The 19,981-nt window shown below is 45.8% G+C and overlaps 1 protein-coding gene and 1 long non-coding RNA gene across 6 annotated transcripts in view; one reads left to right on the top strand and one right to left on the bottom strand.

Moving 5' to 3' along the window:
* Nucleotides 1–12,639: 12,639 nt before the first annotated feature.
* Nucleotides 12,640–17,323, bottom strand: LOC116538178. Its single transcript, XR_004263539.1, has 2 exons — nucleotides 16,955–17,323; nucleotides 12,640–12,971 (listed from the first exon to the last, which is right to left on the bottom strand). It is a non-coding gene; the product is annotated as an uncharacterized LOC116538178 (long non-coding RNA).
* Nucleotides 17,322–19,981, top strand: part of SPIN1 (spindlin 1) — a 94,816-nt gene continuing 92,156 nt past the window's right edge. For 2 of the 5 annotated variants that reach the window (XM_032260404.1, XM_032260406.1), the window contains exon 1: nucleotides 18,673–19,040. In XM_032260404.1, coding sequence (XP_032116295.1) covers nucleotides 18,923–19,040 — 118 coding nt within the window. In that variant the 5' untranslated portion in view covers nucleotides 18,673–18,922. Of the gene's footprint in view, nucleotides 17,903–17,963; nucleotides 18,175–18,672; nucleotides 19,041–19,981 lie in introns of those variants that run through there. The other 3 variants (XM_032260407.1, XM_032260405.1, XM_032260408.1) reach the window with 3 other exon arrangements.

Consider the following 19,981-nt stretch of genomic DNA (forward strand, 5'->3'; position numbering starts at 1 on the left):
TAAATAAATAAATAAATAAATAAATAAAATCTCAAGGTAATTTAAAAAAAAAAAGTTCCTAGAATTAATGCAGAAGTCAATTGTATTTCTACATACTAGCATGAACATGAAGACATCAAAGGTAACAATGGAATGCCATTTAAAATAACTCAAAAAGTACTCAAGTATTAATATAGCAAAATATGTACATGACTTATGTGCTAAAAACTACAAGCATTTCAGGAAAGACATCAAAGAAGATCTAAATAAATGAGGAGACATACCATATTGATGGATTAAAAGACTGAACATAGTAAAAATGGCAATTCCTTCAAAGTTGATATACAGGTATAATGCAATTCCTATCAAAATGGCAGCAAGATTATCTGTAGATATAGGCAAGATCATTCTAAAATGTGTATGGAAAGGCAAAGGAACTACAATAGCTAAAGTAATTTTGAAAAAGAATAAAGTAGGAGCATTCAGTTTACTTGATTTCAAGATTTGTAATATAGCTACAGTAATCAAAGTTGTTTGGTATTGGTAGAGGGATAGACACATATGTTAACACAACATAACATAACCTAACAAAGACCCAGGAATAGATCCACATAAATATGCCCAACTGACTGGGCAAAAGCAATTCAACAGAGGAAAGATAACATCTTCACAAGATGGTACTAGAGCAATTGTACATCAAAAAGCAAAAAAGATAAATCTCAACCAAGTCTCATACCTTATAGAAAAACTAGTTGGGTGTTGTGGCTCACGCCTGCCATCCCAGCACTTTGGGAGGCAAAGGCGGGCGGATCACGAGGTCAAGAGATGGAGACCATCCTGGCCTACATGGTGAAACCCTGTCTCTACTAAAAATGCAAAAAATTAGCCAGGTGTGGTGCATGCTTGTAATCCCAGCTACTAGGGAGGCTGAGGCGGGAGAATCACTTGAACCGGGAGGTGGAGGTCGCTGGGAGGCGGAGGTTGCAGGGAGCCAAGATCCTGCCAGTGCACTCCAGCCTGTTGTCAGAGACTCCGTCTCAAACAAAAAACAAAAAGAAAAGAAAAACTCTTTTGGCCGGGCTCAGTGGCTCACACCTGTAATCCCAGTACTTTGGGAGGCCAAGGTGGGTGGATCACGAAGTCAGGAGTTTAAGACTTGGCCTGGGCAACATGGTAAAACCCCGTCTCTACTGAAAACACAAAAAATTAGCTGGGCGTGGTGGCAAACGCCTGTAATCCCAGCTACTTGGTAGACTGAGGCATATAATTGCTTGAACCTGAGAGGTGGAGGTTGCAGTGAGTGGAGATTGCCACACTGCACCCCAGCCTGGAAAACAGAGTAAAGAAAGAAGAAGAGGAGAGAAGAGAGAAAGAGGAGAGAGAGAGGAGGGAAAGAGGAGAGGAGAGGGGAGGAGAGGGGAGGGAAGGGGAGGGGAGAGGAGGGGAGGGGAGAGGTGAGGAGGGGAGAGGAGGGGAGGGGAGAGGAGGGGAGGGGAGAGGAGGGGAGAGGAGGGAAGGGAAGGGAAGGGAAGGGAAGGGAAGGGAAGGGAGAGGTGGGGAAGGGAGAGGAGGGGAGAGGAGGGAAGGGAAGGGAAGGGAAGAGAAGAGAAAAGAAGAAAGGAAAGAGAAAGAGAGGAAGGAAAGAAGGCAGGCGGAAGGAAGGAAGAAGAGAGAGAGAGAGAAAGGGAGAAAGGAAGGGAGAAAAGAAGGGAGGAAGGAAGGGAGGGAGGGAAGAGAAAGAAGGAAGGAAGGAAAGAAAGAAACAGAAAGAAAGATCTTCCCAATGTTTAGGAAGGGAGGCAGAAGGAAGCATACGTATCTGTAGCTCTCTTTTCTCACATAGAGAAATGTAGATAAAAAACTCACACACACAAAAAAAGACCCAAGAATAACTTTAAAAAATAAACAGCCTTCAGCAGGTCGTAGACTTAAAAAACAAACAAACAAACAAAAACATGGACAGGCTGGGTGAAGTGACTCAGGCCTATAATCCCAGCACTTTGCGGGGCCCAAGGCAGGCAGATCACTTAAGGGCAGGAGTTTGAGATCAGCCTGGCCAACATGGTAAAACCCTGTCTCTACTAAAAATACAAAAATTAGCCAGGCTTGGTGGTGGGCGCCTGTAATCCCAGCTACTTGTGTGGCTGAGGCAGGAGAATCACTTGAACCAAGGAGGGGAAGGTTGCAATCAGCTGAGATCACACCACTGCACTCCAGCCTGAGCAACAGAGCAAGACATTGTCTCAAAAAAAAAGAAAAAAAGAGGTGGGGTGGGGGGTGGGTGGGGATGGAGACTGAAAAATAAATTGGTGAGCTATGGGATAACATCAAATGGCCTAACATATTTGGGCCAAAAATTTTTGAAGAAAGAATGGCCCGTGTTGTCAAATTTGATGAAACTGTATACCCACAGCTCAAACAAACAACAAAACCCAACAACCCCAAGCAGAAGGAGCATGAAGAAAATTACACCAAAGTACAAAATAATAAAATTGCTGTCCAGGTGTGGTGGCTCACACCTGTAATCCTAGCACTTTGGGAAGCCAAGGTGGGTGAATTGCTTGAGTCCATGAGTTTGGGACCAGCCTGGGCAACATGGCAAAACCCTGTCTCTCCAAAAAAAAACAAAAATTAGCCAGGCATGGTGGCACACACCTGAAGTCCCAGTTACTCAGGGGGAGGCTGAGGTGGAAGGATGGCTTGAGTCTGAGAGGCAGAGGTTGCAGTGAGCCAAGATCTCGTCACTGTACTCCAGCCTGGGTGACAGAGTGAGATCTCATCTCCAAAACAAACAAACAAATAAATAAATAAACAAAATTGCTTAAAGTGAAATATAAGGCTGGGCATGGTGGCTCACACCTGTAATCCTAGCAAGAAAGGTAGAAAACGGCGAGGCAGGCAGTTAGGATGAGTCATTGGTTGAATTCTTTCATACAGAAGAGCAGCCGGAAAAATCAAGCTTCAGGCACAGATAAGGGAACTTGCAAGGGGGCTTGCCTAAGTCAGGCCCATGGCTGCACAGATAAGAAAGGATATATAGGTGACATGTCCACAATGGAAAAATTCTGTCCCCTGACATACATGCGGTAAAGGGAACAAAACAATATGGAGTAACTCAAGCTAAGGGCCCGAATGCACATTAGGAAGAGGGAGTGGAGCCACCAGAAATTTGCACCTTATGCAAATGAGATGCCCAAGCCTCATAGGTTTCTTATAAAAAGCCTTTACATTCAACTGTAAAAACAGCAGGCTGGGTGCAGTGGCTCACCCCTGTAATCCCAGCACTTTGGGAGGCCTGTAAGTCTTCACCTCCTATTAACACAACATCATTAGCACAAAGTCACCACAAGTCCTCTGGTCAGGCATGGCTCCCTCTGTGCAGATGCTCTAGGAAGTACCCACTGATGTATTCCCACCATGAACCCCTAAACTTCCTTCTTCTGCAGTGGTTCACACTCATCCCAGGAATCTGAAGCAATGATTTCTAAATCATGTAATTTGAGGGGGAGAGGTGATGAGAAGGCTGACATGTTTAATTGGTAACTAAGGCATAGAAAAATCAGCTAAACTTGGGCTGATTAGTTGATGGCTCATACCTGTAATCCCAGCACTTTGGGAGGCTGAGGTGGGCAGATCACCTGAGGTCAGGAGTTCGAGACTACCCAGACCAACATGGAGAAACCCCGTTTCTTTACAAAAATTAGCCGGGCATGGTGGTGCATGCCTGTAATCCCAGCTACTCAGGAGGCTGAGGCAGGAGAACTGCTTGAATCCAGGAGACAGAGGTTGCAGTGAGCTGAGATTGCACCGCTGCACTCCAGCCTGGGTGACAGCATGAGACTCCGTCTCAAAAAAATACAGTAAAAAATAAAAAAATAAGCTAAACTCCTGTCATTTTTTCATATGTAGAACACACACACACACACACACACACACGGTACATTCACATATGGGCATGCTCAACAGGTTTTTAACTGCCCAAACACATTTGGAATTCATCTGTGTAGAACATTCCAACACTCCTGCCTCAAAGGATGGTTGATCAGAAGACTGAAGATAACAAACAAAATTCTTGGCCTTTGGTTTGCAAAATAGGCTTCTGAGGTTTCAAGGCAGAGATTTTAGTTTGAGACAACAAAGTTTTGAAGTCTGCAAGATCTGTTTGAGATTCAAATGCCAAATTTCCTTTTTCTTTTTTTTTTTTTTTTCTCTCTTAAGTGCCAAATTTCTAAAGATATATTTACTTTAGGAATATGAAAAGATTGCATGAGATTAGCACTCTCCTGTCCCCTGTGATAAAGATACCTTCCTCTGTCTGGGCAGGAGACAGTTGGTGATGCCATGTAAGGCATGAAAGCCTTTGGGTCAGGGCACGAGAGCGTTCTCTGGCTTTTGGCTGCCATTGCCTAGGAGTTAGTGCCTTGGCTGTGTCTTGGGATATCATTTCTGTCCTGGCCTGGCTACACCTTCTTAACCTATTTATGCTCGAGGCTGCAATTTGGTGTGTATGAAAAATCAGACCTTGGCAATGATCTTGAGCAACAGAATATAAATAACTCCGGCAAGCTTAGGGTTCCAATAATGGAACACTAGTTAAGTATTATCCAGGACATGTATGATCTGCTGGAATGCCAAGCCTCCCCTGCCTGTGCCACAGCGTTTGTGCACCCCTCAGACTCATCCTGACACTCAGAGAGGCTGTGGGCAGGCCTAGCACCCCCGCTGAGGCTGGGCACTTATCATGTACACTCTGACTATAGTCAGTAGATGACCTAGTCTTGGAGGAAAACTGTGAAAGTAACCACCCCCAAGGTCACTGTTTGAAAGCACTGTGGTTTCTTAGATTTAATCTATTCTATTACATGCTGATGATTTATGGTTTTCACATCAAAGAAGTGAGCACTTACACTTTTTACCCTTAGGGCAAATCTGGCCAGGGGAGGAGGGGATTAGTTGGTCTCTCACACACAGGAACGGGCATTTTCAAACACAGATGCAGATGTAGAACTAGTAACCCTTTGGAAAGCTTGTCTTTTGTTTTAAGAAAATTATCTGTGGTCTGGCTACTATATAAACTAACATTTACACTTGATAGAGACTGAAAGTGGAATATTTTGATTATTTGACATTGTGAATCATGTGAAAAACATGTTTTTTGTTTTTTTTTTTTTTGACTTTTTTTTTTTTTGAGATGGAGTTTCCCTCTTGTTACCCAGGCTGGAGTGCAATGGTGCGATCTCAGCTCACCGCAACCTCTGCCTCCCCGGTTCAAGTGATTCTCCTGCCTCAGCCTCCCGAGTAGCTGGGACTACAGGCGTGCACCACCATGCCCAGCTAATTTTTGTATTCTTAGTAGAGACGGGGTTTCACCATGTTGGCGAGGATGGTCTCGATCTCTTGACCTCGTGATCCACCCACCTTGGCCTCCCAAAGTGCGGGGATTATAGGCGTGAGCCACCGTGCCTGGCCCGAAAAACATGTTTAAAGACAAAATTGGCCTGGCTCAGTGGCTCACCCCTGTAATCCCAACACTTTGGGAGACTAAAATGGGTAGATCACCTGAGGTTAGGAGTTTGAGAACAGCCTGGCCAACATGGCAAAAACCCATCACTATTAAAAATACAAAAATTAGGCTGGGTGCGGGGGCTCATGCCTACAATCCCAGCACTTTGGTATGCTGAAAAGGGTGGATTATGAGGTCAGGAGTTCGAGACCAGCCTTGCTAATATGGTGACACCCTGTCTCTACTAAAAAAAACATACAAAAATTAGCTGAGTGTGGTGGCATGCACTTGTATTCCCAGCTGCTTGGGAGGCTGATGCAGGAGAATTGCTTGAACCTGGGAGGTGGAGGTTGCAGTGAGCCGAGATCACACCACTGCACTCCAGCCTAGGCAACAGAGCAAGACTCCGTCTCAAAACAAAACAAAACAAAAATACAAAAATTAGCCAGACATGATGGCGCACACCTGCAGTCCCAGTTATTCAGGAGGCTGAGGCACCAGAACCACTTGAACTTGGGAGGCAGAGGTTGCAGTGAGCTGAGATTGTGCCATAATCTCCATTGCACTCCAGCCTGGGTGACAGAGACTCTGTCTCAAAAATAAATAAAGACAAAATCAAAATTAATCCTCTCCAGTGCTTAAAGTTATATTCTATAATTTTAAGGTTTTTTTTTTTGAGACTAAGTCTCGCTCTGTCACCCAAGCTGGGGTGCATTGGCACAATCTCGGTTCACAGCAACCTCCGTCTCCCAGTCCCAGGTTCAAGCAATTCTCCCACCCCAGCCTCCCAAGTAGCTGGGACTACAGGTGCCCGCCACCACGCCTGGCTAATTTTTTTGTATTTTTAGTAGAGATGGAGTTTCACAATGTTGGCCAGGCTGGTCTCAAACTCCTGACCTTGTGATCCGCCCGCCTCAGCCTCCGAAAGTGCTGGCATGACAGGTGTGAGCCACCACACCAAGCCCAATTTTAAGTTTTTAAAAAACAAACGTGCTTCTGAATATGGGAGTAAAAAAATGCTTTATCTCGGTATAGGAAAGATGTTTTTAAACACTGTAAAAACTAAAGAAGCAGTGCAAGAAAATAGTGCCAAATTTGATTATACACAAATTTTAGGCCAGGTATGGTGGCTCATGCCTACAATCTCAGCACTTCGGGAGGCTAAGGCACGAGGATCACTTGAGCCCAGGAGTTTGAGACCAGCCTGGGCAACACTGCAAGACCTCCTCTCTACAAAAAAAAAAAAAAAAAAAATTAGCCTGGGTATGATGGTATGTGCTTGAGGTCTCGTTTACCTGGAAGACTGAGGTGGATGGATCACTTGAGCCTAGAGAATGAGGACACAGTAAACTGATGATTGCACCACTGCAGGAAAGTAAATACCATAAACAAAATAAAAACAAATAAAAAATTGAGTAAAAATTTTGCTACATATGTGACAACAGATTAATATTCTTCAACATGTAAGGAATTCTTGAAAATCAAGGAGAAAAAACAAAAATCCCAATAGATTAGACCATAACATGGACAATTCACAAAGAATAAGTTTCAAAAAATTTTTTTTGCTTTATTTTTTAAAGCTTTTTCGAGATACAATTCACGTATTATACAATTCAGCTTTTAGTATATTCATAGTAGTGCATCCATTATCATAATCAATTTTGTAATATTTTTATTACTCTAAAAAGAAATGTAAGCACCTAACTCTTCCAGCCCATTGTGTAACCTCCCTCTGCCTAGACAGAGCTAATTTATCAAGACAGGGGAACGGCATATAGAGAGAGTAATTCACACAGAACTGGCTGTACAGGAGACCAGAGGTTTTTCTGTTTGTTTGTTTGTTTTTGAGATGAAGTTTCACTCTTGTTGCCTAGGCTAGAGTGCAATGGCAAAATCTTGGCTCACAGCAACCTTTGCCTCCTGGGTTCAAGCGATTCTCCTGCCTCAGCTCCCGAGTAGCTGGGATTATAGGTGCACACCACAATGCACAGCTAATTTCTTGTATTTTTAGTAGAGACAGGATTTTACCAGGCTGGTCCTGAACTCCTGACCTCAGGTGATCCACTCACCTCAGTCTCCCAAAGTGCTGGGATTACAGGTGTGAGCCACTGCACACAGCCCACAGTTTTATTATTGCCCAAATCAGTCTCCCTGAGAATTCAGGGAGCAGAGTTTTTAAGGACAACTTGGTAGATGGGGGAAAGCCAGTGAGCCGGGAGTGCTGATTGGTCAGGGATGAAATCATAGGGAATTGAAGCTGTCTGCTTATGCTGAGTCAGCTCCTGGGTGGGGGCCACAAGATCAGATGAGCCAGTTTATTGATCTGGGTGGTACTAGCTGATCCATCAAGTGCAGGGTCTGCAAAATATCTCAAGCACTGATCTCAGGAGCAGCTTAAGAAGGGTCAGAATCGTGTAGCCTCCAGATGCATGACTTCTAAACCATAATTTCTAATTTTGTGGCTAATGTTGGTCCTACAAAGGCAGTCTAGTTATTAGGCAAGAAGGAGGTCTCCTGTGGGAAAAGAGCTATTAGGGTCTTTTTTTTGGAGGGGGGGGGGTCTTTGTTTTAAACTATAAACTAAGTTTCTCCCGAAGTTTAGTTCAGTGTACCCCCAGGAATGAACAAGGACACCTTGGTGATTAGAAGCAAGATGGAGCTGGTTAAGTTAGATCTCTTTCACCGTCTCAGTCATAATTTTACAAAGGTGGTTTCAATTGCAAAGACAAAATTATAATAATTCACTGAGACCATGACATTACAGTAAAGAAAGATTTCAATTGATATGAGGCCGGTCACACCACATGAGAGACAGAGTTATTACTCAAATCAATGTTACCAAAGGCTTGAAGGTTTGGGGTGTGTTAAAAATAGTTCAATGGGCAGGGAATTAGGGTATAGGTGCTGATGGTTGGTTGAGGATTCAATCATAGGGGTGCGGAAAATGATCCTTATGTCTGAGTCTGCTTCTCAGTGGGTGCCCAGGACTGGTTGAGTCATGGGCCTGGGTGGGGCCATCTAGTAGTCAAAAATGCAAAGCCTGGAAAGACATCTCAAAAGGCCAATTTTAGGCTCTACAGTAGTGATGTTATCTACAGGAAAAATTGGGGAAGTTGCTAATCTTGTGACCTCTGGAATAATGTCTGGTAACCTTTTAAATAATTTTGCAAAGACAGTTTCAGAAACCATGTACTCCTTAGCCATCACCCCTCAATTCCCCATTCCCCCCAGTCCTAGGCATCAGTATAATTTATCTCTACGAATTTGTCTTCCAATTCATGAACATAGGATGCTTTTTAACTTGCACTGGCATTTAATTCCCTTCAAGATTATTTTGTTCTTTTGGAATCTATTATAAGTAGAATTATTTTCTTAATTTTATTTTCAGTTTGTTCATTGCTACTGTATAGAAATATAACTGATTTTTGTATATTGATCACATGTCCTAAAATCTTGCTGAACTCATTTATTAGTTCTAAGAGGTTTTTTTTTTTCCTTTTTTTGATGTAATAGTATTGCTTTTGTGTAAAGTTCTAAGAGTTTTTTAGTGGATTCTTTAGGAAGAAATTACTTTTAAATATATAAAAAGAGATCCACTTCTCCTATATTAAGATAAATGCAAATCCAGATTATCACAGGATATGATAAATTCACCTACTAAATTGGCAAAGATCTAAAATTTTGATATCATTGTGTAGGTGGGGTATCTATTAAGACAAATACTCATACTTTTTCTTCAGAATCCTGAAATCACCATTGCAAAAGTATAACTGACCTAGGCCAAGTTAAAGAGACCTGACCTAGGCCGGGTACAGTGGCTCATGCCTGTAATCCCAGCACTTTGGGAGGCTGAGGCAGGTGGACCACCTGAGGTCAGGAGTTCAAGACCAGCCTGGTCAACATGGTGAAACCCTATCTCTACTAAATACACAAAAATTCGCTGGGCATGGTGGTGGGTGCCTGTAATCTCAGCTACTCGGGTGGCTGAGGCAGGAGAATCGCTTGAACCCAGGAGTGGGAGGTTGCAGTGAGCCAAGATCACACCATTGCACTCCAGCCTGGGTGACAAGAGCAAAACTGTCCCCCCCCAAAAAAAGAAAAAAAGGATCTGACCTAACCAACTCCATCTTGCTTCTAATCTCTAAGGTGTCTTTGTTCATTCCTGGGGGTAGGCTGAACTAACTTCAGGAATAACTTATGTTAGAAACAAATGCTTGTTCCTTGGTGCCGAAAAGAAGAACCAGGGCTCAAAGAACTTTTCTCAGTAAGGCGATTTTACTTTCTGCAGAAAAGGTGCTTTTTGGAAGTCTGATTGCCATGAAAGCACATGAGATAAAGAAAAGCAGTTTTTATCCCTGATGCATTGGGTCCTTACTGCTATGTCTTATCTCCATTGGCTGGAGCTGGACTGCACTATCTAGACTGATCCCGATTGACTAAGAACTTAAAACTTTCCTAAATAGGTAAATACACAATGAAGAACAAAGAAAGGAAGGGGGCTGTTTACAGGAAACTAGGAGAATAATAACATTTCCAAATAAGGAAGAGGTATAGGCTTTAAGCCAGGAGATGCCTGGGCATATTTGGACATGTCTGAGCAGGCTATAGGTCAGAACAAATAACTTGGTTAAAGTACAAGGACACAGAATGTACTTATTCCCTTACTATATTTAGCAGCTGCATAGGGCTTAACAAGGAGTTACTAGCAAAAAGCCAGGAAACTTGAAGGAAGTTAGTTTTTTTTTTTTTTTTGAGAGACTATTATTTCTATCACATTATTTATTCTTCAACAAAAAAGGGAACTTTTAAGAGGACCTTTTTACTTTTCACACTTATAGTTTGAAGCAAAGATGATCACAGCCCTTTCCCAAAAAAAACTACCTTCTCACCTGGGGACTAGACTGTCTTTGAAGGACTAACAAATTAGTCAAAAGATTAGAAATTATGGTTTAGGAGTCATACAGCTGGAGGCTACAAGATTCTGACCCTCCCCAAATTGCTCCTGGGTATAACAATACTATTGTAAAACCTAAGATCAGTGCTCAATATATTTTGCAGATCTGGCACCTGATGGATCAGCTGGCACCACCCAGATTGATGAACTGGCTCATCCGATTTTGTGGCCTCCATTCAGGAACTGACTCAGCTCAAGAGGACAGCTTCAACTCCCTATGATTTCATCTCTGACTCAATCAGCACTCCAGAATCACTGACCCCACCCCTCACCCAACAAATTATCCCTCAAAACTCTGCTCCCTGAATGCTCAGGGAGACTGATTTGAGTAATAATAAAATTCCCATCTTCGTACAGCCGGCTCTGTGTGAATTACTCTTTGCCTATTGCGATTTCCTGTCTTGATAAATAAGCTCTGTCTTGATAAATAAGCTCTGAACCTGTTGGGTGGTTATAAATTTATAAAATATCCTCCTCAACTTAACCATAACGTTGCCATCATCCTGCTCCCCAATAAAATAATTATCCATGATCGTCAAGTACCCTGCTTACTTGCTGTTTGACAATTATTGTTATTATTATTATTGAGACAGAGTTACCTTTGCTCTTGTTGCCCAGGCTGCTCTATTTTTAGTAGAGATGGGGTTTCTCTATGTTGGTCAGGCTGGTCTCGAACTCCTGACCTCAAGTGATCCACCTGCCTCGGCCTCTCAAAGTGCTGGGATTACAGGTGTGAGCCACCATGCCCAGCCTTATTATTACTTTTGAGAGGGAGTTTCACTCTTGTCACCCAGGCTGGAGTGCAGTGCTGCTATCTCTGCTCACTACAATCTCTGCCTCCTGGGTTCAAGGGATTCTCCTACCTCAGCCTCCCGAGTAGCTGGAATTACAGGCACCTGTCACCACACCTAGCTAATTTTTGTATTTGTAGTAGAGGCAGGGTTTCACCATGTTAGCCAGGTTGGTCTTGAACTCCTGACCTCAAGCGATCTGCCTGCCTTGGCCTCCTAAAGCGCTGGGATCACAGGTGTGAACCACTGCACCCATCCTGACAATTATTATTATACTATCCTTTTCATGAGCACTACATCAGGTCATGTCCTGTCGCGAAAAGCTTATTACAGGAGTCTTCTACGTCGTCTCCTATATCTCAAAATTCCTCTTCTACATTTTCCTCTAGATAGCACCAGACTGACTCAGCAAAGTATACCCCACAAACCTGACCAAACGTCTCGAATGGTTTCCAGCTGTATGATGAAACTCCTTTGTATACATGCAGTTCTTTACAGAACTTGTTTTGATTCTTGACATAACTCTGTAAGAATGGGTAAGGAGAGTTTAAATTCCCCTAATATCCTGGAGCTTCACAACCCCTGTGTCCTAATAAATCCACATGACCCAGTATTCCCAGACCACATTATGCATTTATTCATAATAAGCAGTTGTTGAACCCTTCCTGTGCTCTAGGAGTATACTGATAAAAACAGAGTTTGTTGTGCCCTCTGGACTTTATAATGGGGTAAGAGAACAGAGGATATACAGGTAAACAAATTGATACCCGTGCAATTACAAAAAGCGATCGATGCTACAAGTAGAAACAATAAGGACTAAGTAAAAGAGAACAGTGGGCAATCTACCTGTGCAGGTGATCAGGGGAGGCTTCTTTGAGGAGGTGACGTTTAAAAGCATTTATTTGCCTGTTGTGCAGAAAATGACCTGTAGGGAGGAGGGGTGTCAGCCAAGGGAAATGGAAAGAAGCCTGGTAGTTGACCAGATGGCTGAACTCTGCTCCTGCTGTTTCAAGTCCTTCATTCAGTAAACATTTCTTGAGCACTATGTGATGTTTCCCCCCTCCCCCACCTTGTGACGTATATGGACTTTGTGCCCCCTCCAGAGGCTAATGAAAAATGATATCTGCTGAACCAGTGAATGGAAGGCCTGTTCTGGTTTTCTTTATACGGACAGGGACAATTTCAGTTGTTTGAGAGAAGCCTGGAAGGGCATGCACTGTAATTTGTGATTTTGCTGAGGCTCCAGGAGCATGGCATTAAGCCATAGTATAAATGAGTGTGGAAAGAGGGTGCCTTCTGAGAGACACAGTTCCTGGATTCTCTTTGCCCCTTGTAGTCTCACTGCTGCTGCTGGGCTTCTAGCGGATAGTGGCAGGCTAGTTTGGGGGAGAAAAAACATATTTTTCCTCAACCCTCTCTGAGTTCTTTGAGATGGACTGCTAGAACAAAAGACAGATTAACAAGAGAAAAGCAAACAAGTTTATTAACATGACTACCTTATAACTATGTGGGAGATAACTCAGAGAAATGAGACAATCTCAAGAGTAGATATCAAAGAATTTGCTTCAGACTTACCATCATTCCCGGACACAAAGAATGAAGGGCATAGGCCAAAACACCCTCATTCTCCCCTAGGACTGCCTGGCCAAGAGATGCAGGGCAAACAAAAGCCAGGTCTGTGATGCAGATTGAGCTTGTGCTTTTCACATTAACAGTTTCCAGTGATTTAGTCATCCTTTTCTTCCTGGTACAGAGAGGAAGACACCATTACAGATGCAGATTTTCTTTATAGAGTAAGTTTCTCTTGCTGAACTTCACCACTGGCTCCCTCTCCCTTTAATAGGAATGTAAATAACATTTATAGGAGGCCATTGATTTCCACTGAGCTCCTGCACCAGCTTCAACAGACCAAACCAAGTCCCTCCTGCTAAAGATTGTTGTCACCAAACTGAAACTAAGTTAGCTGACCTGAGAAATCAGGAGAGAGATAAAAGTCAAATTTCCAAACAGGCCAGCTTTAGCTGGCATGACACGGGAGTCTCCTCTGCTTTAACATTTACAAGGAAAGCAACTTTCAAACCACCAATTTGCTTTTTGTTCTTTGTTTCTGCTTCCTTCAGCCTTTTAGCTAACAACTAAGTTATGATGTATACATACATAAATATATATATATATATATATATATATAGATATATATATACACACACACACACACACACATACACACACACATATATATTTATCTTGCCCAAATTCCTGTCTAAGGGGTCTGGGGAGTCATATCCTACAAACCATAAATTCTCATCAGATGGGTTTTATTTAACACTGTATATCATGACTTACTTTCCAATCTGACTCTGGCGTAACAAGGAAGAAAATAAAAATATTTACCCCAAATCATGTTTCTCTGCCGTATCTTGAAATGGCCCTGCAAAGCCATCGCTTATGGGAAAAATCCACATTCTGCAGAGAATCCCCTTTCCCCCTCAACCTTTTTCTTTTTTTTCTTATTAGCGAACTTTCCTTCCTTTCCAGATCCAAGAGATAATCAACCAAGGGCCAGGCATACTTTTAGGTCCAATAAGAGACATTTTACAACTTGTTCACTCTGAAGTCTGCTATCTGAGAGCTTCCTCTGCACAATAAAACTTGGTCCCCACAATCCTTTATCTTACCCTGAACATTTCCTTTCTATCGATCCCAGGTCTTCACATAAACTCAACCGATTGTCAACCAGAAAATGTTTAAATTTACCTATAGCCTGGAAGCCCCCTCTTTTGAGTTGTCCTATCTTTCAGAACCAAACCAATGTCTTTCTTTTTATTATTATTTTTTTTACTTATTAATAGTGGGCTTCACCCAATCAGGTGAAAGTCTTTTTTTTTTTTTTTAAAGACGGGGTTTTATCATGTTGGTCAGGCTGGTCTTGAACTCCCGCCTCAGGTGATCCACCCGCCTTGGCCTCCAAAGTGCTTGGATTACAGGTGTGAGCCAACACGCCCGGCCCCATGTATTTCTTAAATGTATTTGATTGATGTTTCATGCCTCCCTAAAATATATAAAACCAAGCTCTGCCCTGTCCACCTTGGGCACACGTTCTCAGGACCACCCGAAGGCTGTGTCACAGGTCTCGATCATTCATATTTGGGTCAGAATAAATCTCTTAAAGATTTGCTCTCAACATATCCATCCAAACCCCTCACTGCCCACATTGCAGAGGTGAGCTCTCGAAACCTCTTCTTGTTCTCAGGGTTGCATGATTGGTGAATGTTCTTTGCTCAAATAAGCTCTGTTAAATTTGTCTGATATTTTTCTTTATCAGGAAGAAGCTTTAGTGTGGAGTCCAGTGGTCTGAGGCTTCCTGAGAAGCAAACTAAACAGGCCCCACCATCCAAGACTCACACTCTAGCAAGGTGATGGGATGGTGGGATGAAGGGTCAGAGGAAGGGGGCTGGGCCTGGGCCTGGGTGTGGCTCCTCCAGAGAACATCTGGGTTTTTTTTTTTTTTTCTTTTTAAAACCAATTACTTCCCATGGAAGAATAACTTCAGTATTGCAGTTGTGGAGCAAACATAGGGACGCCATCTGTAGGCTCTAAGCCATCAGTAAGCCCTGAGCCAGTCTGGAACTTGCCCAAGCTTGTCTGGAACTCCTGGGTTCATGCAATCCTCCTGCCAAGGCCCCCCAAAGTGCCAAGATTACTGGTGTGAGCCACAGCGCCCAGCCTTGTAGTGTCTTTATTGACCTCTACTCTCACAGACTTTTGTCTAGGCAGTGGAGATACACCAGAGAATAGAGTAAAGGGTGTATGCTCTGGGAGTCTACAAGACTATGATAATGTGACAGGGGGCTAGAGAAGGCATGGAACACGCTCCCACCCTTGCCAGCCTACTGGAACCCAGGCGAGCAGGCAACACCTGGAGAGGCTCCCAGCAGGGCTGTGTGTGCTCAGTTTGTTTCTGACCCTGTCTCTGTGCCTTCTTTATTTGTTCCCCTCCTCTGGTCTTAATGCTGACCATCCAGGCAGATGCTGGTCACTTCGGTTCTGACCCACAGTCGGGACTCCACACTTCCTCACATGGAGCGTGCATCAATTGTGGCTCTCAGTCAGAGATCTGGCCCAGTGCCTCATCACATCCAACACAGAAGAGATGCCTCTGTCTCAATGAGGCCACCATCTTATCAGAATTCACGATAGGTGTCTCATTCTATTTTCTGTTGCTTGAAACTGGGTAATTTATAAAGAAAGAGGGTTTTTTTTTTTTTTTTTTTTTTTTTAAGATGGAGTTTCACTCTGTCACCCAGCCTGGAGTGCAGTGGCACAATCTTGGCTTACTGCAACCTCCGCCTCCTGGGTTCAAATGATTCTCACACATCAGACTCCCGAGTAGCTGGGACTACAGGCACATACCACCACGCCTGGCTAATTTTTGTATTTTTAGTAGAGCTGGGGTTTTGCCATGTTGGCCAGGCTGGTTTTGAACTCCTGACCTCAAGTGATCCACTCACCTCGGCCTACCAAAGTGCTGGGATTACAGGTGTGAGCCATTGTGCTCAGCCTTTAATTTTTAAAATTTTATTTATTTATTTTAGAGTTGAGGTATTGCTATGTTGCCCTTTTGGAACTCCTGGGCTCAAGCCATCCTCCTGCCTTGGCCTCCCAAACTGTTGGGATTACAGGGGTGAGCTCCAGTCCTGTGTATTCTCCATAGCTCCCAGTGTGACCATTACTAGAGGCAAAATTTAAATCAGGGGCTGGGGATGGAGAGGGAGGTGGGGCAACATATTTCACTTTGAAGACGTTTTCTTTAAATTTTGGAGGAGTGGGTGTGCTACTGACATCTAGTGGGTGGAGGCCAGGGATGCTGTCAAACATCCTACAAAGCATGGAACAGACCCCACACAAAAGGATTATTCCATCCCCAAAGTCAACAGTGCTTAGGTGGAGAAACCCAGGGCTCTTACCAGTGAGATGAAATGTTCCAACCAGTAGACTTCTCGGCACCTACCTTCTTCCCATCCCTCCTCGTTTCTGAGATTACCCCACTATAAGACATTAAACAGGCTGGACACAGTGGCTCACACCTGTAATCCTAGCACTTTGGGAGGCTGAGGCCGACGGACTGCTTGAAAGCAGGAGTTTGAGACCAGCCTGGCCAACATGGCAAAACCTCATCTCTACTAAGCATATTAAAAAAAAATTAGCTGAGCCGGGCATGGTAGCTCATGCCTGTAATCCCAGCACTTTGGGAGGCCAAGGGGGGTGGATAACCTGAGGTCGGGAGTTTGAGACCAGCCTGACCAACATGGAGAAACCCCAACTCTACTAAAAATACAAAATTAGCCTGGCGTGGTGGCGCATGCCTGTAATCCCAGCTACTCGGGAGTCTAAGGCAGAAGAATCGCTTGAACCCGGGAGGCGAGGTTGCAGTGAGCCGAGATCGCGCCACGGCACTCCAGCCTGGGCAACACAGTGAGACTGTCTCACACACAAAAAAAGACATTAAATACACAAATCAAAGTGAATAATCTCTCAACACTTGTGAACCTGTCAGTACAGCGATACACTTTTATATCCCGGTATTGAAATTCGCCCTCTAGTTGGCCTGTGAACGTCCCATGCCTGCCAAGTGTGTCATCTGAGACAAGCACTTCGATCTGTTTGAGCAGGCACACATCAATCTTATTTGGAAGAAAAGGTACCAGTAAGAGCCCAGAGTGTTGCTACCTAATAACTGTGCTGCAGTTTGGAGTGTTCAAGGCGTTTTCCAATAACATGTTCTGAAATGGGATCTGACAACGCTTTGGGAGGCGATTTAGTAGGAAGCGGCTGCCCTGCCGCACTCGAGGAACCGGGTCAGTGACCTGCTCCAGGACACGGGGCTGGCGGGGAGTGGACAGCGGCCGGCTGGACTCAGCCTCCAAGTCCTGCACTCGATCCTGCAGGAATAAAAACTGTTCTTCATGCTACCTCTCTCCCTTCTCCTGTAAACAAGCAACAAAATTAACTGAAACGGAAGTCAAATGAATTCGCCTGCGATCATGGGAATTTTTGGCTCTTAACCTCGCGAGTGGAGCTGGGTGAGTTCCATTTGTGGTGGGGGACTGGAAGCAGGTTTCTGGGCTTCCAGAGCCACATCCCGTCCCCACACAGCCTAGGCCAGGCCGGGTGTTTGCAGGTGGGGCTCCGGGGCTCCAGCTAACCTGAGCTACCTGTGCAGGGCTTTGTGCGGGGAGGCAGCAAGCGGGGTGAGCGGGCGACGCCGCCGGCCTCTACGCAGTGCGGTGGTGAAGACGTCTCTTCCAGGGAGCCACAGGAAGCAAATCCATCCTTTTCAAGGCTCGCGTCCCGCGGCCCTGAACCGGTGCGCTGGAGGAGAGCTGCGGCGTTCCCGAGGTTCAGGGCTCACAAGGCTCGCAGCCCAGCCCTGTGATCCAGCTTCCTCAGCATTCGCGCTGCACCCCTCAGGACGACTTGCGGCTTACGTCCCAGGACAAAGGGGGCTTGTCCTTTCTTGAAAGTCCTACTGCGCGAAAACGAAGCCCTTCTCTGGCTGCCTGCCTCCTCGGAGAAGCTGCGCCACCCCCAGGCCCCTGGGCTCGGGCGCTTGCCCCCGCCCATTCCCGGCGCGCACCTGGAAGTCCCGAGCTCGGGCCCCGCCCTGCCGCCCGCCAGGTGAGCGGCGCCAGGGCCCGCCCCCGCTCCCCCCGCCCCGCTCTACGGCGCCTGCGCAATAGGCCGTCGGCGCCAGGCGCCGGGGCGGCGCGGCCGTCGCAGTTCGGCGGGCGCAGTGCGCGTGCGCCCTGGCTGCTGGGGGGCGGGCGGCGTCCGCGGCGAGGGAGCGGGGGTGGGGAGGCGCCGTCTGGCTCGGGCTGGGGCCGGCGGGAGCGCGAACGAGCGACGGCGGCAACCGCGGGCCTGTGGACGGCTGCCCCAGCGGCCAGCAGGTGAGGCCCGCGATGCAGGCGTGGGTCGTACAGGGCGGTGAGGGGGTGCGGGTTGCGGGCAGGCCAGGGGTGCGGCGGCCTGGCCGGGGGTGCAGGTGAGCGCGGCCCGCGCGGGGCCCGGCGGAGCATTGTCCAGCGGGCGGCGCCCGCACAGCGCCCCCTGCCGGCCGGGCCGCGGCGGGGACCCGGGCGGGGCGGGTCTGGGCCTCGGGGCGGGCGCGCGCTCCTTTGTTCGCCGGCCCCCACTCCTCCGTTCCCCCATCTCCGCCGCCCCCCGCCAACATGGCCGCCACCCTCCTGTCCCCAGTTCCCCGGCCGCCGCCGGCCCCTTAGCGCGCGCTTTGTTTGGAGCAGAGCTGGGAGGCCCACGGGCGGGGGGCGGCGGCGCTGCGCAGTCGGGCGCGGGGAGGGGGCGCTGCGCCAGAATGCGGGAGGGGTGGGGGAGCGTTGCATAATCCTGGGCCGGCGACGGGGGCGGGGCGGGGGGAGGGGCGGGACCCCGGCGCGGCGGGTCGGGTCACCCGGGGTACGCGGGCCTGCCCTCGGGCCACCACTCCCAGGCCCGGGGGATGGCCGTGGTCCTTGCAAGTTGTAGGCTGCCGGAACGCCCACCGGCCAGTCCTCGCGCCGGCGCAGCCCCCTTCCTGAAGCGCCCGTCTCCTCACCGCCCTCCGTGGGGGCGCGGCGAAGGGGTTGCGTGCTCTGGAGGGAGACACGCAGTTTTCCTCTCCATCGTGAGTGACCTTGGATGTATTCGTCAAGGAATGAATGTGTTGAAATGTGCGATGCGAGAACTGCGCAGCGCCTCGGGTTTGGCTTTCTCCAGCATCTTATTGCATTGATTGTGCCTTCTCGGTTTTACAGAGGTTCGTTTTGAGTAATGGCTTCAGTAATGTCAACCCATACGCATTTGAAAGTTTGTTTATGCAATTGTTTTTACATTTATTCTCTTTTTATTTATAATTTTTGAATTAGATTTTGTGTTTTGGAAAGATTTTCCGTACCTGGTGCAAGTGTTTTCAATCTTGGTAAATATGGATTATTTGGCTATTTTATCACGTTCGTCAGAAAGCAATACCAGGAACATTTAAATGTTTTAAAGGCTTTCGCTCTGAAATGACTTGTGCCAAAGACGACATACATACCAAAATGGGAATACTTGTCTAACTTTTTTTTAATTGGAATTTTCTGGAAGGAATTCTGTGCAATCTGAAAGGATTGATGAAGAGTACAGTAATTGTTTTCTACATCGCTTTTGTTAAGCAGTGAAAATTAGACAAACTTGGAGATTTATACCTGGACATACTGAGTTTTTGAACATTCTTGAAGTGAAATTTTGGAAAGGGCAGGTGAAATGAGGCTTATTCCACCCTCCCCTTCTCCCCCTCAGTTTGGTTAAAAGGCAAATACCAAAATATTGTAGTACCTGGTAATTTACAGAACGTTCATTACCAGATTTGATAATTACATATTAAGGTTGTACAATATGTGTATGTGAGAGTTATAGGTAGTAGGTCGTAGAGTCTTATGAAAAACACAATTTCTTTATAATCTTCGGAGTAGCGAAATGGTTGCTGTTAAAATGGTTATGAATTGTCAAGGCAATAGGGCCAGTATATGTCTTCTGTTATCTTTTTATGCCTGAAATCCAGGAAACAGTGTAAATGAATGTTCCCTGGAACAGCCATTGCAATACCATATGTTGATGATTGGTGTCCTTACAGTGTATCTCATAATGGTGTGTCTCCTTTACTTGTGAACTGAGGCGTCATGATATTGCTGTGGCTTGTGTGTGCCCCTCTGCATT

The sequence above is a fragment of the Sapajus apella genome, unplaced genomic scaffold, assembly GCF_009761245.1.
Source record: "Sapajus apella isolate SASKATOON/1434 unplaced genomic scaffold, GSC_monkey_1.0 scaffold118, whole genome shotgun sequence".
NCBI classification, from domain to species: domain Eukaryota; kingdom Metazoa; phylum Chordata; class Mammalia; order Primates; family Cebidae; genus Sapajus; species Sapajus apella.